The sequence below is a fragment of the Dysidea avara genome, chromosome 6 (genome assembly GCF_963678975.1).
Source record: "Dysidea avara chromosome 6, odDysAvar1.4, whole genome shotgun sequence".
NCBI classification, from domain to species: Eukaryota; Metazoa; Porifera; class Demospongiae; order Dictyoceratida; family Dysideidae; genus Dysidea; species Dysidea avara.
In genome coordinates this window covers 21,739,290-21,765,375 of record NC_089277.1, presented here as the reverse complement: position 1 = coordinate 21,765,375, position 26,086 = coordinate 21,739,290, and the positions used below count along the sequence as shown (strand labels likewise).

The window sequence follows — 26,086 nt, the reverse complement described above, 5'->3', positions numbered from 1 at the left end:
GCTACCCACTACTCCCACTTTCCTACATTATTAATTTAATGTTACTCATGTATAGTAGTAGTCTCACTTTATAGTAAGAAGAAGGTAACCTAAAGGCGAAGAAGAAACCACCCGACCCTAACCTACTTTTTGCGTCCCCTAAAGTCGAATGCTTGGGGCAACTACTAGATGCAAAAATAAACACCTTTAATTTCGATTTAGTAACCACTTCCTTTTATTTTACTCGTGAATGACAGCAACCAGCCAATGGATAGTTGATTTTCTGCTGTGCCCTGGTACATAGCTATATACAACAATTATGTGCGTGATTCCTGGTTTTAGCTATACTTTTATACGCCAGCTGCACAATTTAGAGCATAATTACAGGGTGGTATAGACAACTAAGACAACAGATTTTTTTTTAATTTTTAACCCAGGCTAGATGGATTGCCCTTGCCTACCACCCCCAGTACTGGCTGTCAATAGATACTGGCATGGTATAAAATTATGGAATCCTGAAAGTATTCTTCAAAAAAAGTAATTAAGTTGTATAAGTAACTATAGAGTATAACTAGGTCTGGCAATCAGAAAATATGCAGAATCATATTTTGAGGAGGATCGACAGTTGGGGCACAATAAGATAACTTGGTTACTTTAGTCATTATTGTTTCTTGACACTCAATATAGTCAAAACTTAACAGATCTATCTGATGGACCTAGTCACAGTTCTAGATCAAGTTGGTTTTCATATTCATGGCATACACATTACAAACTTAAAAATGAATTCATGGGTAAGTTAATTACTTTCCTTTGGTCTATATGGTTCACTATAAGAAATCAGTTTGTTATGTGAACGAAGCATAATTATTATGTAATAACATTTGAATTAGATGCAGTAGTTATTAGCACCATGCAGAGAGGAACAACATTATATGTAGAATACTGTACCTCAGAATTGATTGTCAGTAGACATTATAGCTATCAGTGTTGGGACAGTTACTTTTTAAATGTAACTCGTTACATATTATTACAACTAAACTATTTAGTTACAGTTACATATTACCCATATGATAAAGTAACTATAATAATATTACATATATTACATTACTTTGTGTCCACAGCCTTAAGTTGTCACGTGTGAAACTACCACTTTATCACGTGAAATGATTACGTTTTTGAACAATGTGCAAATCTTGGTTATAAGCAAGAAGCTGGTGAATAAGCTTCATTTAGTAGGCTTCATTACTTTATAGTGGCTAGGTGTTACTCAGTGGAATACTAACAAGATTAGTAACTCCATTACTTAAAGTATTAATATTATGTAATACGTATTAGACTCGTTACAGTAACTTTATTACTTAGGTAACGCGTTACATTTACAAGTAAATAGCTTTAGTTATATTACCAGTTTTTTACAGCATATTTCGTTACATTACTTCGTTACCACAAAAGTAATCATTATTATGTAACGCGTTACCCCCAACACTGATAGCTATAGTTTAGAAATTTATATTTCCGGTTATTTTGCATTGCATGCTTACGTGTACTTTTGAGTACAATGGGTAGAAAGCTCTGTATGCATGCTTATAAATAATTACGACAATACTGTATAAATGTCAACTTTTCAGCAAGCATCAGTAACAAATTATGATGAGTTTTCTTTCTTCTTTTCATCAATCTTTTGCACAATCTTTTGGATAATCTGGATCTAAAATTACACACAGAAAACGAGACAGTGTAATTACATAGCTAAATGTGTCCTAAACACATTTATAACCACATCCTACATTTGAGATATGTTATATTGCTAATCAAAACAATAACGTGTTGAGTGACCTAACATTAATTTTATCAGTACATACATCTTTCGTATGCACATACAATGTAATATCAATATTTCACTCAAACAACATGTAATTGCACACACACCAGGCATTCTACTACCAACCTATACTTCGGTTAAACACACAATCATTGTAAAATTTGTGTCATTCCAAAAGGTCGGACCGGCACTGTCATTTAATCACTAGAGACATAGGCTACATATATGATCTCTTCAAAGCTGATACTCATGTATTATGAGCAGAAGTATCATTGAAACTAAATGTATTATTGCATACTTTTGACTGCTGTATTAGAATGAGTGACTGCAAGTATACAGTGGAACCTCAGTTATCCGGTTAACCAAACTCTAAAAGTGATTGTTCTATTAGAGTAGTAAATGTGTTACTAAAGTAGCCAAATATTTCAATAAAATTTGTATTGTTTGTGACAGTGTTGAATACACTGTTTTAGGTGACTATACAGACTTTTTAGTTACAGTATCTGAGCACCTCAAGGATTGGGATAACCGAGGTTCTACTGTATTTTGACCAGGCCTGCAAAAATAGGGCAGTGGGCACATGATTTTTACCTACTTTTTCAAACTTCCATCACACATAACTTTTTATACCATTACGCTATTGCAATACAATTTTACAGTAATCGTAGGCATTTAATGTGCTTTATGATGTAAGTTACAGAATGCAAATATTTTGTTCTAATACTGAGATATGACCTGTAGTGTGACAGGGTGTAGTTTGTGCCCACATACCCTGTTTTTGCAGGCCCGGTCACATTTTGTAAAGTGACGAAGGAATAGCAAATAAACATAGGATCTAGCTAGTCTGGATCATTAACCCTTACATTTTAATTTTGCTACTAGTCAAAGTTAAAGTTAAACACTCACATATTTAGATTTGATCACAGTAGAAGATTCACTTCCTTGAACTTTTAATGTAATTTCTTTCCTTTCAGTAGAGAAGCTCCAATGTGTTCCCTCAAAACCGACTGTTTCACTTAAGACCTAAGTACAACAAGGTCATAGAAAGTTCAATAGTACAGTGGAACCTGTTTTAGTGGCCACCTGTATAAAGGCCACCTGTATAAAAGGCCACTTCTTTTAAAAACCAACTTTAATTTCCTCCAGCTATATAAAGCAACTACCTGCATATCAAGGCCAAGAAATTTTGGCCCAAAAGTGACCGGCTTAGACAGGTTTCATTGTAATAAATTTAAACATTCCTTTTACTCAAAATATTAAACCAAGTACCGGCCCCTAATGATGGTGGATGATTGATTTTCTTGTGACTAAATGATCAGTTTATGATATCAGTATGCACATTGACTTACGTTTTCCTCGGCACTGACAATGTGAAATCCCATGTGGTTGATTCCAAGTCTAATTGATACACTGCGTCCCAATACTGTTTGAGGCTGAAAGGTAAGAACATAATTATACTTATAGCATACATTGGAGTATGTTGTATGCATAACACGATTCCACGAGTGCCCAATAAACTAATGGCCAGAAAGTATACCTAATTTTGTGTACATACATCGCAAACATCTTAACTTAAACACTGCAAAACAGATGTAACTAAACTTGATTGTGGAGTATGAATTGTCGGTATACAAGGTCATGAATAATTGGATGTTATCAGGAAACAATATTTTAATGTTGTATTGTTTACTGAATATTTAACTGATTGCTCTATTAAAGTGTTTCGTATAGTATTTAATACATAGGAGGGCGGAATGGTGGGGTTTACCGATAATTGAATTAAGAAGTTTTAAAATGGTACGTTTGTGTTTTTAAAATCCCTTTAGTTTAAGGTGATATTAACAATGTATCATAGGCAATTACCTCAGCCCTTCTCATGCCATACGAAGTAGCAATAAACACTGCTGGGTAACTTCTGTAGTAAGCTTAGTGCTCTTCAACACATTTTATAAATGAACCATTTGTATAAAATATTTTAGCAGCGCTTAAATCGTGTCCTCTCTTTTCTGACTTTAATATTACTGAATCAATACAAAGTACTCAGTTTATTAATAAAAAAATACACCTAATTTTAAGCTTCAGTACATAATATGTTACAGGAAGTTAATACTGATGTTAGAGCTAAAGTTATGCAATTGCTCTATTAGAGCGTTTAATGCTTTTGTATCAGTATTACACTGCAGACTGGTTCTTTAAACACAATAGTCACTGTATTCATCCACTAGGTGTTGTTCTATATACATACATACACAAAGAGTGTACCTTGATAGTGGCCGGGAAGAATATAGCTCCATAATACTGCCACTGCCAGCAATACTTCACATACTTTAAGTGCAGAGCCTGTGAAAATACCCACAGATTCTGGAGATGCTTAAGGTATTATGTACGTACTTTGTATATTATACTTATGTGCGTACACATGCTGGAGTTACATGCTACCATAAAGACTTTGTGTGCATTGAGTATGTACGTATGTATATACGCACATCTTACCATTCGATCAGGAATATCCTCTTGTGATATACCTTCGTATTGTGACAAAATTCTTTTGATGTAGTCATTTTTCTTTTTAGCATTTATCATTGCCCTGGGGATCAGTTGTGTTAGTTTGTCCCTGTTAAAAGGTACATTATAATGCAGTACAGTACGTTTATAGCAAAATGTCATACTTGAGGAAGTCCGTAGTATGCAAGGCTTTATTGTAATCCCCATGTGTGATGGAAAGCAATATTCCAGCTAGATAGATTGCAGCATCTTCAGAACATGGGTAATAACTGTTTAGAACATGGCGATAAGCCTAGCAAAAATAAAAACCCAGTTATATGTCCGTAAGAGCAAGCATATAAACAAACATACGTATATGCATACATATGTACATACATACATCTGTATGTACGTAATGTGCATGTACAAACGTACGCATACTATGCACACAAATATAACACGCTTACGAGGGATATGACTGAATATACGCATGACTCCCAAGAGCGCACAGTGCTCAAAGGAGAGTGCATATATTTCAGTCATATCTTGAGTAATCGTGTTATAACTGTTACATTCTACACCCCAGTAGATGAAACGATTATAGATAGCAGTTTATAGTGAAATAGTACTTGTTAGATATTGAAATCAATAGAAATCATTGATGGATTAGACATTCAGAGTCTTTAGCAATGCCACACCCATCTGCTCATGATTAATTCATGAAGGAGAGAAGAGTTCATCAACTACAGCTCAGGTAAATAAATGTTGGTTGATTTAGGCACTTTATATTAGTGACTTGTTTATTGTTTAGGTAAGGATTTTGTGATTTTACACCATAATAAGCATAGCCACAAAACGTGGTATATCACTTATACCATTATAATATTATATCAGTTATATAGTGCATGCATGTATACTTATTTATGCATGCATGTAAGCATGTGTTTAAAATTTTATTTATTTATTTATTATTTTTATTAAGGCTTTACAGCACAAGTGCTGAAGGTCTGTAGGACACCTGGTCCTACAGCCTGTTTAAAGTCAGTTGTTACAGAAAGTGCGTTTTTATGTTGTTATACCTATGTATACAACAGAGACTTACATCAGAAAACAGGTACTTTAGTGCAATTGGGTCTGTTATCTGCTTTTCTTTTTCAACTGGATAGTGTACATTTCGTCTCAAAAATACAACTGGTGTTTCAACAGTGTGTAATGATAAATCATTGACAATATGGTGCCAGTTCTTATTCAGGACCACCAGAGGTTTGTCATTGTTACCAAGAAGAAGCTCTGAATGAAACAGAACAACACAGTGATGGCAATAAAACACTCTAATAAAACATACAATGCACAAATGTTATACATATAACGCACAATACTAATGCTCAAATAAAACTGTTTTTGTTAGGTATACAGCCTAATCATAGCATATGCATACATTATATACACACTGCTCTCACACAAACGCCACAAATAGTTATGGTTGAAAGAAATACAGCTAAGCGTATGGTAACTGGAAACTACTGAATAGGATTTTTGGAAGGACTAGAGTGTTCACATATTGTTGAAGAAGGTATGCACTAAACATCCTGTTAAATGTCCCCTACACAAGCCCATTATTGTTGCCCTCACATAATAAACACTGTAGTTACATCTCCATATACACTGTAACAAGCCCTGAAAATGGTACATGTCCATGTATGACATTACGTAGCACTAATATCAAAGGAAACACTACTATCCATACCTCTATTTACTTACCAACACTTTCTGATACAATCCACAAATTGAAAACAGCATAGAAATTCGGTGATAATTCAATGTTGTTGTAGATTTCCTGTGAAGGTCAGTTGAGACAACATTGTTGGACATTCTCCAACACAGGTTAAATGGGACACACCTTTAATATAGTTGATGATGTTGTATTTTGACCTTCAGGTAATGTCACGATCTGAGAAATAATTAACTGTTAATAAAAAGGTTATGAAATTGCTTGTCCTTACTTGGTGACCTCCACTGGTAAAGTCTACTCTTAACCTTACAGCCTGTATGATGCATTACCATAATACATCAGTAACAAGAATGATTCTGTAATATAGTTTATTCATGTTTACCTGAGCCCTCGTATTTCTTAATTATTTACACATGCCATCTGATAAAATTAAAGCCATTTGATAATCGATTCAGTAATGCTACAAGCTCTGAAAATGTAAAAATTGCTCATTGTGTATTTCGAAAAGAGAAACAGCATAATATTATGCTTGAAAGCTTTCCTGCACCTTTTAGAATCAAATGGGAAAGTGCATTGACATATTAAAATATACAAAAACGGTTACTACTACACATCATAGAGTTCACGTTTTTGACATGACTGACTTCAAAAGAGCTCAGGTGAACACGAACAGACTTATACAAAAATTTCAACCTTTGAAGGTGCTGATTCGGACTGAGATGGTATTGGGTGTGCATCCTTAAGCATATCCACAACTGACTCCCAATCATTTTGCTTATTATCCAAGCATAGTTGTAGTGGAGTTTTATCTTCCCTGTCTGTAACATTCTATGTAGAAAACAATAGTTTAACATATGTATGTAGTATATACTAGTGGGGCAAAAAAATTATTAATTTTCAACAAGTAGAATAGGGATCAAAGATTTGATTTAGAAAAAAACTGTGTAAACAAGAAGTAATAGGGATGATAATCCACAAAATTCTATGCATCATCAGTTCAAAGCAAGTTATTTGAATAGTGTACACTCAATTTGCGATTCCTATTTCAACATTTTAACAAAATTTAACCACAAGTTGAAATAGGAATCGCAAATTGAGTGTACACTATTCAAATAACTTGCTTTGAACTGATGATGCATAGAATTTTGTGGATTATCATCCCTATTACTTCTTGTTTACACAGTTTTTTTCTAAATCAAATCTTTGATCCCTATTCTACTTGTTGAAAATTAATAATTTTTTTGCCCCACTAGTTTCATGATTTTTTTCATGTCCATGCACATGGACTACTTCTTAAATATACGTTCAACAGTACATGATTGTTTAATAAAGAAACCCATTGTAATATCAACTGGCAATAAACAATTACATAAATAAGTTTAATAAACAATTAGTTAACAATACAGTTAACAATACAGTAAACAATACCACTTTCCTTTGACGAGTAGATAAATCCACTAGTGTGACCGTTTACTGCAACGAAGCGGTGCGAAATCTCAACACGAGTAAAACACACGCTTGACAAAACGTGGTCGACTCCAATTAAAGTGCTGAGTATACGGAGTATCCCGCTTTTTATTTTTCAATCGCGTACGGAAGGGACACACCCCTTTTTAATTCGAAATTTACCAGTGTGTTCCAATAGCTTACAAGCCTTGTTATGTCGACTCTTAGCTGGTAAACAGCTGAAGAATATAATAGAAAGTATACACGAAAGGCGTACAGTAATAGTTTAAGTGACGAGGTGCGGGCCACACCCCCTTCACTGTCTCGTAATGAAGGAAGTCTAAAACCCGAGTTTCAGTGAACAATAGTTATGTTTAATGTTTAGTGTGATACAACTTGATGCATTTTAGTCCTGTGAGCTAAAGCAATGGAATTTTAAACAATTCTATATTATCATCTGTATGGCTTCTCGATCGAATGGCGTCTCGAAGAGTGATTCTTGCTCTATATCTCGCAATCGCATTAGAGAGGGAAGATTTTAATACCACACAGACCTGGGTACGAATGTTTTTTAAATACGCCATACGTTTTTAGGGCTGATATCTACTTCCTACGAGCTGTAGGCGCGCGAAACAAGAAAGAAAGAAGAAAGAAAGAAGAAGATGGAGAATCTAACCATTTTTCAAAATTTTAAAAAACACCTAAAACCATTTCCCTTACTTTTAATACTTGTTGGCTAGTGTTGTAAACACAAAAGAAAGGTCTAGAATGTTTTAGAAATAAAATCTAAAGCCCGGAAGGCTGCTTTTGGCGTGCGTTCTATTAGAGTGTTTTGAAAAATTTCTGCCTGATCCCTATTATGTACCACTACCGTGGTACATGATACCACTACCGTGGTACATGATATACACTCAGATGTTTAATACGATCAATCTATGAAAAATAGCAAACATATAATGTTTCAATATAAGAGTTCTTTACTAACAAGTGCATGTGTAAAGTTAGACTGAGTATACCACACTATTCACACAAACAATATTTACAAACTTCAAGTACAGTGGACCTGATCCCCCGGAGACCACTTAGTATTAATAATATAATATGGTAATGATATTATATGGTAGCATAATTTTGTAAAATCGCTTTAAAATGTTAGAGTGAAACTTCTGCATTAATACTGTGCATTTTTCAACTACTCTACTTGAACCCTCACATGGCATAGAAGCCAAGCAGAAGGAATTAATTTCTATAAATGATTGTGGACTTGCTAGCCTGGTGTCTATTCAGGTATTCATTTTATTGTGTCTCATGTAGTACACTGTGACATCAAGCGTGGGATGGTAATAGTTAAAGTTATGGTAAAATAGCTCAGAATCTTCACTAATGACAATGAAACATGGCGAAAGCAGGTTTTCCCAGTGTATTATGTACCAGTGTTTATGGTTTTGTGTTCAAGCACCCCCAGGCATATATAAACAGACCCAAGCATGTGTTCTACACCTTGCAATGAAGTATCTGGAGTGTAGTTGAGCCCATGAGTGTATAAATCCTGGCTTTAAACACAGTACTAGAACACTCGCTATACTCTAATAGAACAATCATCATTAGCATTCACAAAATTGTTAGATAACAACACTTGAGATTCCACTGTAATGAGGATTTGCTGACTTAGTCACTTACTGGGTCAATTCCAGGCTGTGTTAACAGAAAAGACACAATGTTGGCATGACCATTCTTGGCAGCAGCATGTAAAGGAGTAAAACCAACCCGATCCTTAACCCTCACATCAGCTTGTAGTTCTGTCACCAACAACTTAGCAATATCCATGTGTCCACACCTACAGACAACAATCAGCGTAATACCACAATTCACTTTATCTTCATGTAACAAATTTTCAACATTCATGAAAAAAAAAATTTGCATGGTTCATACTGAGTGATACATGTATGACTGTCCTTTAGAGTATCTTGATCTTTTTTGCAGCATTGGTAGTAGCTATGTACTATATGTGTATAGAGTAGTAAAAAGATTTAGCCACGTTTTGATTCTTATTATGTCTTAGTTGAAAGTTAGCCAATAGCTAATAATAGGTGGTACGCCACATGATAAAAACTTGAGAGAACTTTCCTATTGCATACAAACAGTTTTTATGTAAGAAATTTTTATGAAAATTTTGCTTTACAAAGCAATTATGTAGTATACTTTAAAATTTTGACAAAGTCTGTCACTGCTCTACGTATTAGAGTATTATACTGAATATTGTATCTTTTCTAAGTTCAACTACAAGCTGAATACAGTTCTTCATTTCATTTTTTTTGGCTCAATAATTTCCACCACCTATGGTCAAATATACATACCAGCAAGCATAATGTAGAGGGGTCCAAGATTCTTCATCTTTGTCATTGACTGATAAACCACTACTAGCAGTAGTCCTCACTCCATCCACATTAGCACTGATAGCATATCGGTGAAGTGGGAAATCTGATGGCATTTCCTTGATCCTGAGACAGAGTATGTTTTTAATAAGTTGACCTCCTGTATATAGTGATGCTTACTGTGCAGTGGAGGGACTCTTCCTGATAGCATCATAATTTGGAATTCCTTTTCCAAAGTGTTCATTGACCACAAAGATGTTGACCTGAAACAAATACAATCACCATTGGTACTTACATACTTTCTTTCATGCCTTTCCCAATTGTCGAGGCTTTTTTCCAAAGTACATATTTACAACAAATCTGTCTGCTGGAGCTGATTCTTCTTGGTTTTCATTGTAATCAGCAGTGTCTTCATTCTTATTTAATGATGGTACAGGCAGAGAAAATGAGTTTGTGCTGGCAGCGAGTCCTTGGAACAAATGTGAAGAGCTAATGAATGAATCAACAAGGTTTAGAACTGGTGGCTTGTTTTCTGAACGATATGTTGGGTTTATGCAGTACTGCTGTAATCTCTGGTTCAAGTTTTGTGTGAACAGATGGTTAACAGTGTCAGGTATGGAGTGTCTTTCTCTAAGCCAGCTACAAAGGAAATAAACCCCAGCAACGTGTGTAATTTCATGACACTCGCATACATAGACACAAAGATATGCACATACATACATACATATATGTATGCACGCATCATACATACATACGTACATAGTACGTACATATGTGTGTATGTACATACGTACGTACATTCATCTGTATGCACACTATCACACATGTACTTTAATAGCGTGGTACAACACAATATATGTACTTGTCTAAACTTGATAACATCTCCATAGTGAAGGGATGAACAATAAAATCTCCACTTCTCATACCTCTAAGTACCGTCTTCAGGCATTTAAATGCTGGATATTTTGAAGGTTCATCAGGGTATGAGTCAATAACACTTGAAGCTAAAACAATACACCTTATTGATGGTAGCTACACTACATAGTTTCAGCTGTACCTCTGTGTGTTGTTGGTAGTATATAACAGAGAACAACAGATGGACTGCCAAACTTCAAGGCATTACTACTCTTTGATGTACCAGATCCACCATGAATTGAGAGGAACACTGCTCTCTTACCTGTATGTGTGTACATATTATTGTTACACAATCACTCTGTTACTTCTAAAGACAGTCCACATCTGTATAGATGTGGTCTCTTGAAATTATATATGTGACAATTTTTTTTGATTATCTTTGATCTACGTACACCAGTGACGTTCACTTTTCACCATAAATGGATAGCCACACCAATATATCACACATTTGTACCACAGCCATACTACTGATTTGCTCAGGTCGCTTTTCATGAGTAGATTTCTAGAGACGTGTACCAGTCACTAGGGGACAGTCTGGCATCTTGAAATGCCACTGGCCAGCTGAAATATGAAACTAGAGACATGGAAATCCTTGGACAGTTGCCCAAATATTTTCCACATAAATTTCTTTAGTTTTCAGTGGCAAAGGTGGTCTTGAAGAGTCCAACACTAAGGATGGACACACCATAATACCCACTTGACTATTTTCTGTTCATATACCAATTTACCACCCAAGGTGACATGCTTGTGTTACAGACTGACGCGAAAAGTTCTCAGCATCATGGTTATATCAATAGCTAGCTTGCATGCTTAGGATTAAAGGGAGATAACACTATGGATGGCTGCATTCATGGTAAAAATTTCAAACTCGTAGCTTTTGACTTTCCCACGCATTGAAATGTTCGAAATCACACATCTCACAATCTATTGGTGTGCATAGATCAACCAAACCAAGTCACATACATTATTTATGAACTGAATACATTTACATGTTAAAACGGATTCTAGTCATTCAACAAAGTCGCACAGTCAATCAACTGAGTAATGACATATTACATACAGTAAGTATGCTATATTTTTCTGCTTACTCCTAACTCCGATGGGTTGTGTTGATGTAGTCTTGCCAGCTAGTGACTTAGTCCAAGCGAACATGTCTTGTATGATGGCCTTCTGCGGGTCCCTGCCAGCCTTCAGGCCAGTGCAGGTGATCTCCCAGTATTGTTGTGTTGCGTGGGCTCCTGACTGATACTTTAGTAGTACTTCATAGTCTTCTGGGTCATACAGTGGAAGACGAGAGAATATCTCCTTGTCTTTTTTCTTTCTTATACAAAGACCAGCTACAAATATGTCTGGTGAAGGAGCATCCCTATAAATATTTGCATATTTATTTTAATGATGCAATGATGAGGACAAGTGTATGTGCATGAATGATTAACTACATAGCTAGCTAGGCCGTGTGATCTGGTCACAAAGGGTCTCATGTTGGAGAAATATGTCTTGTCAACTCCCATCTACAATCCTTAAAACTTAGCTACCACCCCTAACCTTCAAGTAACACTTATTGCTGTCAGAGTAATCATAGTACCAGGAGTCACAAACACGACACACCCATTGTGAAATCACAACTGTACTGGTGTTGGTCTATTAACCTGGTTGTGTGCGCTAACTTTTTAACCACTACATCTATCAAGTCACTCACTTGTAATACATTGAATTACGTAGCCCAGCCATTGTATTGTAGTCTCGTCCCAGCAAAGGGTGTGGCAGTCGAAAAAGAGCAGAAATAAATATCTCCTAATAATATGGTTTACTCCCTAATGTCAGTGATTCAACACAGCTTCGATCATCTGATCAAATGTTTGAAGAAAAACAGTATACAAACGAAATTACGTCTTCTTTCCTCCCTGAAGTTTTTAATGGCCACACCCAGTTTTATTTATTTAAACGCCTGTAATATTATTAAGGCGCATAATTATTTTATTTGTAGCGCTTGTTGGCCTGTTTAGAAATTCTTGTGACTAGCACACCACTACTCCGGTCTGAGGAAGAGATGTTAAGGACGTTATTTAACCAACGACACTCACTGATTAGGGTAAGGTTGTATTAGTAACTTATTGTGTACAGTAGGTCGAACTTGAATGCGGTAAAAACGAAACGCCCTACAGTTTTATCGTGCCAAAATGAAAAGGCATGCTTAGCTTTATCATAGATAGTATATTCTTCGTACGGGTACGGAGAATATACTATCTATGGCTTTATGTACTTGTTAAATAGAAAAGTGTTTATTCTACTAAAAAGGGGTGTGAACTGTTTGTTAAAAAAATTGTACCTGTTTTGTGGGCAAAAAATTGGGGGAGTAGCCGTGGCCACTGTACACGTGTACACTGGTGTAGCCAGGACACACGTTTGGACTTGTTTAAATGTTTGTAGAGTTGTGGTCATAGCTTATCAATGACCTAATGCAAATGGGACCGTAAATACTATTTACCAAGTTCTCAACATTTCACCTGTACTTATTTGGTCTGTATGAACAAGTGTACATGTTGTATGGTTACTAAAATTCCAAGATGCAAGGACAAATTCCAGAAACTTACACTCCAAATGTTTTGTGCTATATACAAACATTATTCATAACCAACTAACACAGTCTTCTAGTAACTACTATCTGTTGATAACTCAGTTAGTAGAGTGACTCAGCAATGAATTTGCATGTTCATGGAGAATCTGATGGCATAAATTCTATCTCGGTAGAGGAAGACTGCATTCTTAGTTATGATCATTTGTTACGTGCCTGTAGTTTATTTTCCACATTGTCACTGTACAAATTGATTTTTCTGTTGTTACCACTTTATAGTACTGTAGCTTTGAAAGTTCTTTGCTCTATAAAGAAATGTAATAAAAAGGGGGGGTTGAAAATGCACTAACATGTGGGGTTCTTGCATATCTGGTCACATATAGTAGTAATCGACTGGTCAGTGGTGGTTTAAGTCTAACTCAAGGACTTAATTTTATTCTTTTACCACCTGCTTCTTTTCTATTCCATGTATGTATTTGGAATAGTTAAGGTTACATATTAATCATAAATAATCAACTAATATAGCCACTCTCAACTATCCCTTGATAGCTCAGTTGGTAGAGCGGTGGACTGTAGTGTGTGTAGTAATCCATAGGTCGCTGGTTCAAATCCGGCTCAAGGGATATAATTTTTACTTCTTGTTTTTGAATGCTAAATCCGTGCTGGGTTCATGCCCAATATATATTTCAATTGACATTGTATAATTCTGTAAGAATATTGTATCTTATCATTGCAGAGTGTGCCACGACTTTGTACAAGATGGATGTCTTCAGGTTCTGATTCTTTCTCATTTGATGTGACACAGGTAAAGTTGTATTGTGTACCATTCTCTGTATGTGAATGTAACATTTTAGTGCTACTATTTTTTTCCTTATAATGGACATTAGGGCTAATTTAATGTTCAATATACAGTGAGGTAACATTCAAAATATAGTGAGTTTGATTGTATGAACTGAACAGGCAGTAAAAGGTATGGAAGAAGCTGCCTCCGCGTGTTTATCAAAACTTCCTTTTGTGCACCAAGTTCGTCAGGTCATGTCCTTGTAGGGTTAATGCCATTCATGCACAAACATGCATTGTGTAGAAATTCATAACATACTTGATATTTTTGTGCTGTCACAATATATATAGTTAAAATGTCAGCCCTAGTATAACACCATCCAAAGAGTCTAGTTCTACACTGCAGTACATACGTACAACACTTGCAGATACTTTTTACACAGAAGGTTGATTTAATAGTTCATTAAGAAGTTATTGTAATTTTACAGTACATGTACTGTACACTTGTATGTGCATTTGTAGTCATTTCGATATCACAAGTTGGAGCCACTGTCCATTTCTGAGACAGTCACTGCAACAAAGGATGAGTTGATGCACTACTATCGTGAGATGCAGATCATCAGAATCATGGAGGAGAGAGCTAAGGAATTATATGAACAGAGGAAGATCAGAGGATTCTGTCATCTATACATCGGCATGGTGTGTGTGTGTGTATGCACTTAGTGCTGTAGAAGAGGTCCTGTGTGAAATTAAAAGTTATAACATAACTCAATGCACTACTTTAGCACATAGATGAATGTGTGCAACATCTGTACTGATTGTGCTTTGCATGCAAGGCAAAAACAGACATTGTAAGTGTAACAACATAAAACAAGTGAGTCAGATCAGTCTCTACCACTACTCTACCATGCTTCCTTACGGCGAAATCTTCTTCCAACGCTGTTTTCAGCAAGTTTCAACAAAACTTATCTTCGTGCATGCGTTTAACAGCACGTGGCCATTTCTTTTGTTCTTCAGATGATGGGAGAACAATCATCACAAGTACTATCGATCTGTTTCACTTTACTGTAATACAAGACACTATTAGTGACTACTACCCTATTCTAGCAAGTTAACTTTTCCCGTTTTTTTCATGTTTATTGTTTAATAACAACTTTGTGGTTAACGTTATGTAAACAACAACATTCAGCAATATTCCTTGGTTCATAGCTAACAAATTCTTGTATAGTTTTGATATAATTTCAACCCACATATACTTTGTCTGATATAAAGTAGCACATTTTGGTGGGCACTGTACAGCATTCTAAATTATTAATTTGCAAAATTAAAAAATCATTAAATTTATTAGCTTAACTATTTACTTAATTTTGTTAATTGTAATTCACCTTATATCAAAGCTATAATAGGGCGAATTGCAATTAACAAGCTGCAAAATTCATGCTGGACAGTTAATAGGTTAATTAGTAATCAGCATTGTAGGGCACCTATATGTCTGTTAACACACTAATGTAAGACATATTGACAACATACATATGTACAGTATATTCACACGTTTGGTTACTTGTGATTCTGTTGAACAATGTAGGAAGCTTGTGCAGTAGGGATGGAGGCCAGTATTAGGAGAGATGATCCGGTGATCTCTGCTTATCGTGTACATGGATTGTGCTACACTAGGGGGTTATCTGTTAAGGAGATCTTAGCTGAGTTGATGGGTATGTGTGTGCTGTGAACACTCATATATGTGCGTGTGTGCGTGTGTGTGTGTGTGTATTGGTATTTGTGTAGTATATGCGACTATATTGTATATTATTTATGGTATGTACTGTATGTACAAAGCAGTTAGAAATGTGTTTTGTAATGTCATACTTACAGTAGCAGACAAGAGTTTCCATTTCGTTCAACAGCATTTACGAACTTTTCTGTTAGCGTTGGCGTTTTCTTTCAATAAGCAGTTTTATATCACAGTAACCCCAGCACGTACAGTATCAAGTAAGCTAAGCATCATTCTCCATGTTGTTGAAAATAGGCTATGGCCAAGGTATAATACAGCACTGTCAGCTTTGTGACTTGTTAGAGCTCAAGCAAGAGCTAAAAGCAACATGTTAGCAGTGAATATAGACTCTACTATACTGCATGTATGATTTTTAGCTGCGCTTGACTCAGAGTGCTTTCATTAATGACAAGCTAGGGAAGCCAACGAAGCTAGCTACCACTGCTACTGCTGAAGTTGTGATGACAACTGACAAGCTGGAGCAACAAAGCCAACATGCACACAAGTTTTGCATTTTGTGTGTTATTAACTATGGTACCACCCAAGAGCAATATTGTTTCTCACGAGATATGATTAAATAACTTACTAATTAAAGGGCATGGCAGCCATTTCGCTAGCGAGTCATTATCCTTCAGGGATAACAATTTGCTAGGTTAATGACTCCTAGCGAAATGGTTGCCACACCCTTTAATTAGTAAGTTTTTACCAGAAATGGGATCTTTATGGGCGTGTCCATTTCAGTACTAGTGCATCTTGCTTTGAAACGCGTTTTACAAGTTATAATGAGACTAAAGTTTATTTTGTGAATGAGTTATAAAGCCATGCCACCATATGGTGGCCGTTAATGGATTCATGACAAGCCAGGGATGCCAACAGAAGCTAGCTACCACTGTTGCTGTAATAACAACTGACAAGCTGGAGCAACAAAGCCAACATGCAACATGCACACAAGTATTTTTACATTTTGTGTGTTTAAAAAGTCCATTTACTATGGTACCACCCAAGTACAACGTTGTTTCTCTCAAGTGCATGTGATTAAAAACTTACTAATTAAAGGGTGTGGCGGCCATTTCACTACCATAGAATAGGCTGTCAAAATAATGACTGAGTAGCCAAGTACGCAAATGGCTACAAGCTACAAGAAGCAGTTTCATCTCTAATTGCCATTGCTTACAGACCATCCGTGCGATATGCATACCACTGATACAGAACGATTAATGTTAACCCGTCTATCTTGAATATGATGTTTTGCCTTGTACCTGGGTGGAGACAAAGCGTCATATTCAAAATTCTAGAATAACCAGTCAGCATTATTGTTTTGTGTAGTGCAAGGTTTGGTGCATTAGATTTTTCTGCTGTAATGTTGCAGTTAACAATTACAATGCACAAAAAAATGTTTGAAATTTTTTACTAGAGTAGGGACCATAGCATATCGACAAAAAGTACTAAAACAAGCTGAAGTAGTGCACGATATTAAATCACAGTAAAACAATAAGAAGTGTTGTATCCCTACTGTGCTCAAGATACCATAATGAAAATGCACAGTAGGGATATAACACTTCTTAATGTGACGCACTACTCCAGCTTGTTTCAGTACTTTTTATCGATGTACTATGAGTTGAAAATTCTAAGTGTACTTGTTTGTTAACTCTTTGTAAAATAAAATTATTATGACTGGTGAACCCGCATCAAAAGATAGAAATGGTGCCATATGCTTCAGCTATCAATTATCTTCTGAAAGGTGAAGCATCTATTACACTTCGTTTCAGCCCATTACACAGCATTACAAATTGAGTACTGTTCAAAAGCACCTCTGCAATCAAAGTAGCCACTATGAAAAATACAGACTATTTCCATTACGAAGGGAAGCCATGATACGTTACTGCCAAATTAACACCTTTCACTATCAGCAAAGATGAATGGGACACAAAAGAGGACACTGGTAAGTCTGTGAAGAATGCATTGTACATTCTGCAGTATGGCAAAAAGGCACGTGTGACGTCAAACAGTGAAAAAATTAAGCCCATAGCCTTAGCTCTTATTGAGTTACGCTTGTCTGAAGGCATCGGTCAGTTACTCAGTCAGTCAGTCAGTCACTAGAAAATTCTGTTAAATTTTCAACTTGTTGAAAGCATTTTGGGTCAATCTGAAGGCTTTAGTTTTACCTAACCAATACTGCCTCCTCCTCGTCAGGGAAAAGCGAGGCTGGTTTTTGAGAGATTTTGTTTCTTGGGCCACTCCCATACTCTTGTTGCTGATACAGACGCCAGGATGCCAGCCATTACAGCTGTTCAGTTGCTTCCTACAACTGTAACACCTGTTCATTCTTTCATACTGGCTGTCACTTCAACAACAAAACACTATCAAAATGGAATAACAATGTTTGTGTTTTCTTCTCATTATGAAAACGTTTTGTTTTTGTGCAAAGTAAACAGAATGGAAACGGGAACTTTTTAATCTGATCTCTGGAATGTTGCATTTAACAACAAAAAAATGTTTGAAATTTTTGATTAGAGTAGGGACCATAACACATCAATAAAAAGTACTGAAACAAGCTGGAATAGTGCACAATATTAAATCGCAGTAAAACAACAAGAAGTGTTATATCCCTACCATGCTTAAGATACCATAAATGAAAATGCACAGTAGGGATATAACACTTCTTAGACTATGGTATGCATAGTATACTTTGAAGTTTGGTCATTAATGAGGTATTTAAAATCCAATAGATACCTGTGGGTAGGTATCTAAACTGGTTAGATACCTGTGACAAACTTTTTTGTCACGTGCGTCACATGTTTAGCTGGATTCCAGTCACAACAGCCATCAGAAATCATCACTAGAGTGTGAAGAAAGCATTGCTGGATAATAGAGATAGTTGTATTCATCTAGGAAGCCTACCAGTGAGTTGTTTTAAGACTAATTCGATCAGGAAGCCGCCATTATTGGCAGTGACCAGAGCTGTACGAGCCATAGTCTAAATTGGTTATTGCCCAAATCCACAGTATTCGCCCTCAGTGATTATTGTGCCATTCCTCAGGTCTCTAAAATAGCAAAGATACTTCGATTTGTGCGATAACCTACACTTGTTGTTTTACTGTGATTTAATATTGTGCACTACTCCAGCTTGTTTCAGTATTTTTTATCAATGTGCTATGAGTTGAAAATTCCATATTGTTTTGTGTACTCGTTTGTTAACTTTTTTTTTTGTAAAATAAAGTTATTATGACTGGTGAATCCACATCAAAAGAGAAATGGCACCAAGTGTCTCAGCTATCAATTATCGTTTGAAAGGTGAAGTATCTATTACGCTTCATTTTAATCCGTTACACAGCATTGCGAATCAAGAACTGTTCAAAAAGCACCTCTGCAATTAAAGTAGCCACTATGAAAACTACAGACAATTTCCGTTACAAAGGGAAGCCACATGTGCTACTGCCAAATTAACACCTTTCACTGTCAGCGAAGATGAATGGGACACAAAGGAGGACACTGGTAAGTCAATGAAGAATGCATTGTACATTCTGCAGTATAGCAAAAGGCACGTGTGACACTGAACAGTGAAAAAATTGAGCCCATAGCCTTAGCCGTTATCAAGTTACGCTTGCCTGGTCAGTTAGTTAGTCGGTCAGTCAGTCACTAGAAAATCCTGTTTAATAAATTTTCATAGCAACTTATTGAAAGCGTTTTGGGTCGACCTGAAGGCTTTAGTTTTACCTAACAATAGTATCTCATCATCATCAGGGAAAAGCGAGGCTGGTTTTTGAGTATTTTGTTTCATGGGCCACTCCCATACTCTTGTTGCTGATACAGACGCCAGGATGCCAGCCATTACAATTGTTCAGTTGCTTCCCACAACTGTAACACCTGTTCATTCTTTCATACTGGCTGTCACTTCAACAACAAAACACTATCAAAATGGAATAACAATGTTTGCGTTTTTTTTCTCATGAAAACATTTTGTTTTTGTGCAAGTAAACAGAATGGAACCGGGAACTTTATTTTGTCCACTACTGTACAAACTTATCCTAATGCTATGCATGTAGGTCGGAGTGATGGTAATGTCAGAGGTAAAGGTGGCTCGATGCACATGTACAATGACAACTTTTATGGTGGAAATGGAATTGTCGGTGCTCAGGTACGTGTGTACATGTGTCGCTGTAGTTATGTACATCCGTAATATAACTACTTATAGTTACACATGCATGATATTGTGTGCACTGCTGTCACCAAACATGTAGATCAGTGATTATGGCTAGTAATTTGTGTTATAAGAATTTATCTGTTCCATTCTGCATGTGTATGTGTTTAATTATCCCTTAAACTTGCTAGACTTACATATCTGCATAATTCATTTTACTAATTCTTTATAGGTACCACTGGGAACTGGATTAGCCTTTGCCATCAAGTACAGAGAAGAGGACAATGTTTGTATGTGCTTGTATGGTGATGGTGGAGCCAACCAGGGACAGGTAAGCATTAGTAAAAGTGCTACATATGTTCATAGTTCATATTGTAAGTGTGATACTGTAATTATTTGCTCCTGCTGTAACTTCCAATATATTCACACACGTGCATGTGTGTGGGTGTGGTCCCCAGTTAATGCTCAACTGTCCTCGTCTTTCTTAGCAGTGTTGAGGTCGTTGTGGAACTTTAAGTTCTGTGACTTCTCTCCGTGAGACCTGGACAGTCCTCCTGTGGGTTACTAGCCCTGCCCCAGGAAGATTTTCCTGCTCAAGGCTCAAGCGCCTGAGTGGTGCACAGACATCCCAGTGCTGGTTCGCTGGGTGGCAATAGTTGTGCTTCATACGGCTGCCATAGGCTTTGCTTTATGTGTGTGGTCATGATGCAGCCGCACAAAAACCAAAGGACCTAGCAAACTTCAACAGCACGTGCCCTGGCATTGTAACAATATCCACCAAACTGTGCCTGTCCTTCGTGTACCCCTCAGAGACACTAAGTAGGTGTATGTCAAGTGATACCATCAGGCAGTATCCTGGGTGGTAGACAGTAACCCAACCTTGTGATCATTGTCAACTAAAAGTTGTTGCTCATGGATTACCTTGTGGAGGTGTTGGCCAACGTATTGTTTAAAAATGCACCACACCCATGCATACACACATGTACATATGCACACACGCACGCACACACACACACACACACACGCACGCACGCACACACATCACGCACACACAACACAACACACACACACACACACATGCACTACACACACATCCATTTTTTAATCCTTGGTTTATGCTGTATGTCTACATTTAACCTACTACATCATAAACAAAAAATTTCATATGGTAAAAGAAATTGTACGTATGTATGTTCAAACTTCAGTTATGTAAACACATGTATGCATGCACATAGGTGTTTGAGTCATACAACATGGCATCCCTATGGAATCTACCCATCATTTACATATGTGAGAACAACAAGTATGGGATGGGTACCTCAGAAGTGAGGTCATCAGCCAGCACTGATTATTACACCCGTGGTGACTTCATACCAGGAATATGGGTAGGTTGTTATATGTAGCTATAAGCTGTCCATCGGTTATACAGATGCATATATCTATGCACTGCAATTGAAAAGAGTAGTTTAGTAGGATGTGTTAGAAAACTGTATTTGATTGATGCTTTGTACAGGCGTAGATAGATGATTGATGATTTACTTATTGCAAATGCTTGCATTATTTTTATGAGAGAGCTAACAGATGGCTATTGTACTTATTACATTTACGTAGTTACTGTAATAAGGTAGTTATTGTTATTCTCACCATATATAATAGCAATATTGTTTTGTTCCATAGAGTAAACATTTAGTACTAAATGTGACTATCCCACTGTACATGTAGGTTGATGGGATGGATGTGTTAGCTGTTAAAGAGGCAATACGTTGGGCCACTGAATATGTACGATCAGGACAAGTATGTCTATTTTGTTTATAGAGTTATTTTGTTAATGTGATGTTACAGGGTCCACTAGTTATGGAGTTCGACACATATCGATACTTTGGGCACAGTATGAGTGACCCAGGGAAAAGGCTAGTTGCTGTTGTATGAATATACACACCGCATGTATACATTGTTTAGTGAAGCCTATGTACTTTCAAACTTGTCAAAGTTCACTGGTAGAATGTATATTGCTACACTACCATTGTATGTATGTGATTAGAACTCTTAGATTTCTGTGCTACAACAGTCCAAATGCCAAGCCTTGGTAGGAGCATACATTAAAACAGTTGTGGGTCACTGCAGTCAGTACCCAAAAAAAATGTTAGCATCAAATCAATACGTCTCTAGTTATTTCTGAATAAAAGTTTAGCATACTTATTAGAAAAATATTTGTGATACTAATTCAGGGACATATCCAAGGTGGTTTCCAGAGTTGGGTCTGGGGGCACAGACCCCGCTGACAGATTTAAAATTATTTTATGAATAGTATTAACATATGCCTGGTCAGGCTAGGTGCAATGATCCAAACACATATGTGACTGGATATACAAAAACCGTTCTTTTCGCCCAAGAGAGGAAGTTTGATTTTTGTCACAAAACACCAAGCTTAATGAATACACTATCAAGTTTCACTGCCACAGTCGACCACAGTAAAGTAGTTTGCTTTTGCTGGCTGCTTTTTTAAAGCACAGTGGCGAGCCGTACGAGTGGTCTGGGGTCTTGATGGAACCCTGGTCAACCAGGAGATAGCTGTGTGTGGTTGTACAGCTCCGTGGTGCTGGACAATGACCTGTGCTGTAAATTTCCTTTCATTTTAGCCAGTTGTGAGGTCTGAATGGCCCATAACTTGGCCTAATTCATCCCAACACGTTTCTCTTCAATTTTTGAATACCATCTTGCCCGCCTTCCAGGGCCCCCGCCTCCCACCCTTCTGGAGCTCGCCTGATACAGACAACCTCGGTTTAAAAACTATCTAAAATGGTGGGAAACTTAGCTGTTGGCTACTTCTTCAGTGGATGATCAGGAAGGTAAGAAATTGCTGTGAAACGTGTCAAAATTTGGTATGCGTAGCTACCACCATTGGCCAGCTACAACACTCTGAATATTTAAAACCGACGTTTCTTGATACTTTTTAATGGGTGATAAGACCGGTTTTCCTAGAGACAGTCACATATACAAATTCTCCAAATAAAACAAAAAGCTCAAAAGTTAGCTCCTGCATGTAAATCATTCTTTAAAATGTGTACATTGGTATATGGAGTTTTTCATTAGAATCTCCCATATGAATGTTCACTAGAGTAGTTGTGACTGCTCTATTAGAATATAACTGACTGTTCTATTAGAGTATCTTGGTCTTTATAAAGATTTTAAAATTTATTAGATTAATTTTTATATGAAGGTAAGGTGAATACAAAAGGCAATACATACCTTTGTTCTCCCTTAACCCTTACACCCGCAAAGAACTTTTGGGGAATGCATGTTTACACAATATGGGCACACATGGCGATGTTGAGTGGGTAACTTAATTATTGTAGCCTAAAACAACACATTGTTCAAAAATCTGTACGCTGGGCTACTTGGAGAAGATACTGTAACTACAGCGGCTTACTTGTTATGAAGCGATGAACAACAGCGAGTCGTGTCTCCATATTTCAAAGTTCTTGCCACGTCTTTAATTTTGATTGTGGGTTTACTCACGTAAGCCATATATGGCCTAATAGGAATTTTATGACCAAACAAACGGAATTTGTTGCAAGTTGATAGGAACAACCACCATTGAGTTATGGATCATTTTATAAAGGTATGTGAAGGGTTTACATGTCTCCTTGCCAAAGGTTATTTATATGGCTACACTGTAGTTTTGGCCTCATTAGGATAAAATCCTAGGTATCATTTTAATCCTCAAGTAGAATGACGTGAATTGTGTAGCTATAGGATGGATAATTCAAAAGTTACAATGCTTTGTGCAAAGCATGCGTATTTGGGACAGTTTTCTGGCCTATGCATGTTTAAGGGTTAATACACTTTCAGTAATCAGCTCTGCCATGTTCAGATTTTCTGTATTATTTGTGTTTCCAAACTAAGATAGTCTGATGTTTTGCTGCAAGCCCACAAGTTTACATTTCAGAGGTTTCCGAAACCCCCTGAATACGCTCCTGTAATTTCTCAGACTCTAGAGATTCTGTTTGTGAAGTAGGATTATGATATACTGTATTTCCCTGTTTCCTTTTTCTGCCCAGTACAACAACATTGAGATTCATTCATTTATTTAGATTTTAATGACATTAACATCGTTGTATGTACTTGACTTAGTAGTCCAATACACACAGTTCTTTTTCTTAACACATACCACAGGTTCCCTATGGGTGTTCACTGCAGTCATTTTCTGTATACTGTCACTTGCTCTAAAAAAAACAACCTTCAACTGAATTCTGGTAGAGATTATGTGCTCAATGTTTTATGCAAACATGCCACTGTGTGTAGAGGTTTATCGAATTGGATGGTTTTCATTTGTAGTTACCGTGAGCCAGAGGAAGTGAAGCAAGTGAGGAAGGAACGGGATCCCATCAAAACATTGAGTAATAGAATGATTGATGGTCAGGTTGCCACTAAAGATGAATTAAAGGTTTGTGTGAATAGGTGTTCTAGTATTTCTGTTTATCATTGTGTTTCTCTGCATAAAGTGTATTTGTGACTGTCTCAGCAAAAACCCAACTTGTTTGCACAGTTTTTTTGGTTTTTTTCTCAGTGATATTTGTAGTGTCCAGGGAATGGATTGCCAAAGTTTCAGCCTTCTGTGGCGAGTAGTTTTGGAATAGTAGTGCTAGACAGTAGGAACAGCAAGGATAATTGATTTATACAGTGACTTTACTGAAAATAAACTACAGGTGCTTACATTCACAGCCATAGCTTCCGTTTGGCACAACGTTACCATTTGGCTTTGAATGTTCACTAAGCAGGCAAATAAGATGGTGTATAGTTTTTATTGATTTTCTTTGAGTACTGGTCCAATAAAAACTTTCGTATTTTTTCTTAGTGGCATGCGTAAATTTACGAATTAAAAAAAAATTTTTTTCTTATTACACATGCTCGTGCGAACAAGTTGGGGTTTTTGCTGAGACAGTCACATTTATGTATTCTTGGTGTAGTTAACATTTTGTTGTTTCTGAGTTTGAGGATTTATAACTTACGTACCGTACACTGAAAAACAAGTTGTGCATTTATACAGTTCATTAGATGATTCTTTCCTGTCTGTCTATAGTCTGTAATATATGTATGTAAAAGCACAATATTTAACTGCTGAGCCAGGCTGTTTTAGTACTTATGTATGTACCATTAAACTATTGATCTGTTTGAGCAAACACCTCAATGATTAAGTGACTGTTTAATTTTGAGTATTTCATTGTAATTTGAGTAATTGAACAGAACTCTATATACAACAATGTGCTTCCTTCTTCTTAACAAGTTCACTTAAAAGTGATTTAAATAAACACTTTGTCTAATTAGCTGTTTCAAGCCTGCAGTAGTCTAGCTCTTGACACAACAAAAGTATACGGGGTGTAAATAAAAACAATAGTGTCTTACCAACGTCCACATTTGAGACAACAATAAAAGTGTTTTGTGCACACCTAGTCACCACGTTCACCTGTGTCATGTAGGATATTGATAAAGAAGTTAAGAAACATATTGATGAAGCAGTAGAGTTTTGTGAAGCTTCACCTCCACCTGACGTCATGGAAACCTTTTATCATCTCTACAAGGATGCCCCCAATATTCTTGTCCGTGGATGTGACCCACTGTCTTATCATCCTCATCAATAATGGGATAAAAATTTTAATATAGTTATTTAATTGTACTTGTATGTCTTTATGTATGTATCATGCTGTATAACTGCAAACTGAGAATATTTTAACTGTGAATGCATTTGTAGAAAATCTCATAATTGTAGCTACTCCGCCTTGGTTTCTGATATACTCCATGCCTTCAGGCATAATATATCATATGCTCAGGTTTATCCAATGAGTTTGCATTCTTAACATGTAGTGATGGTACTAAATTGTGTCATATGAACACCATGGCACTAGTATTATATTATCACAAAGATTCAAGCCATTTTAATAGATACTACAATAGAAACAGCAATGTAAGTGTGAATGTAATGTAAAATAAAGCAGTTACACAGTAACAATGTGGAATCAGTGGAATTTATAAACCCTCAGTATAACACCCTTTCTTCACTTGTAC

The 26,086-nt window shown here is 36.5% G+C and overlaps 2 protein-coding genes and 1 non-coding gene across 3 annotated transcripts; 2 read left to right on the top strand and 1 right to left on the bottom strand.

The window, feature by feature from the left end:
• Positions 1-1,533: 1,533 nt before the first annotated feature.
• On the bottom strand, positions 1,534-12,691 carry LOC136257409 (krev interaction trapped protein 1-like). The gene is made up of 19 exons (XM_066050602.1): positions 12,453-12,691; positions 11,842-12,119; positions 10,896-11,015; positions 10,701-10,842; positions 10,150-10,477; positions 10,019-10,101; positions 9,821-9,964; positions 9,144-9,300; positions 6,711-6,845; positions 6,289-6,330; positions 6,186-6,236; positions 6,047-6,122; positions 5,388-5,575; positions 4,471-4,598; positions 4,295-4,415; positions 4,064-4,141; positions 3,151-3,234; positions 2,708-2,824; positions 1,534-1,687 (listed from the first exon to the last, which is right to left on the bottom strand). The coding sequence occupies exons 1-19, from the start codon at positions 12,482-12,484 to the stop codon at positions 1,625-1,627; spliced, it is 2,367 nt and encodes a 788-aa protein (XP_065906674.1). The 5' UTR covers positions 12,485-12,691; the 3' UTR covers positions 1,534-1,624.
• Positions 12,688-25,784, top strand: LOC136257410 (pyruvate dehydrogenase E1 component subunit alpha, mitochondrial-like). Its single transcript, XM_066050603.1, has 11 exons — positions 12,688-12,845; positions 14,065-14,133; positions 14,631-14,807; positions 15,694-15,820; positions 19,926-20,017; positions 20,253-20,351; positions 21,256-21,405; positions 21,743-21,814; positions 21,863-21,930; positions 24,359-24,467; positions 25,501-25,784. Exons 1-11 carry the CDS (start codon positions 12,804-12,806, stop codon positions 25,660-25,662), a joined length of 1,167 nt encoding a protein of 388 aa, XP_065906675.1. The 5' UTR covers positions 12,688-12,803; the 3' UTR covers positions 25,663-25,784.
• On the top strand, positions 13,868-13,951 carry Trnay-gua (transfer RNA tyrosine (anticodon GUA)). Its single transcript is given in 2 exon segments — positions 13,868-13,904; positions 13,916-13,951. It is a non-coding gene; the product is annotated as a tRNA-Tyr (tRNA).
• Positions 25,785-26,086: the final 302 nt, after the last annotated feature.

Coding starts and splice junctions, on each gene's coding strand:
- LOC136257409 (XM_066050602.1), bottom strand. CDS start 12,484: ATGGCTGGGCTACGTAATTCAATGTATTACAA. Junction 10,843..10,895: donor ACTACCAACAACACACAGAG/GTACAGCTGAAA, acceptor GTATTGTTTTAG/CTTCAAGTGTTATTGACTCA. Junction 9,301..9,820: donor CCTCTACATTATGCTTGCTG/GTATGTATATTT, acceptor TGTTGTCTGTAG/GTGTGGACACATGGATATTG.
- LOC136257410 (XM_066050603.1), top strand. CDS start 12,804: ATGTTAAGGACGTTATTTAACCAACGACACTCACTGATTAGG. Junction 15,821..19,925: donor GATCTTAGCTGAGTTGATGG/GTATGTGTGTGC, acceptor CTATGCATGTAG/GTCGGAGTGATGGTAATGTC. Junction 20,352..21,255: donor GTGGAGCCAACCAGGGACAG/GTAAGCATTAGT, acceptor GCATGCACATAG/GTGTTTGAGTCATACAACAT.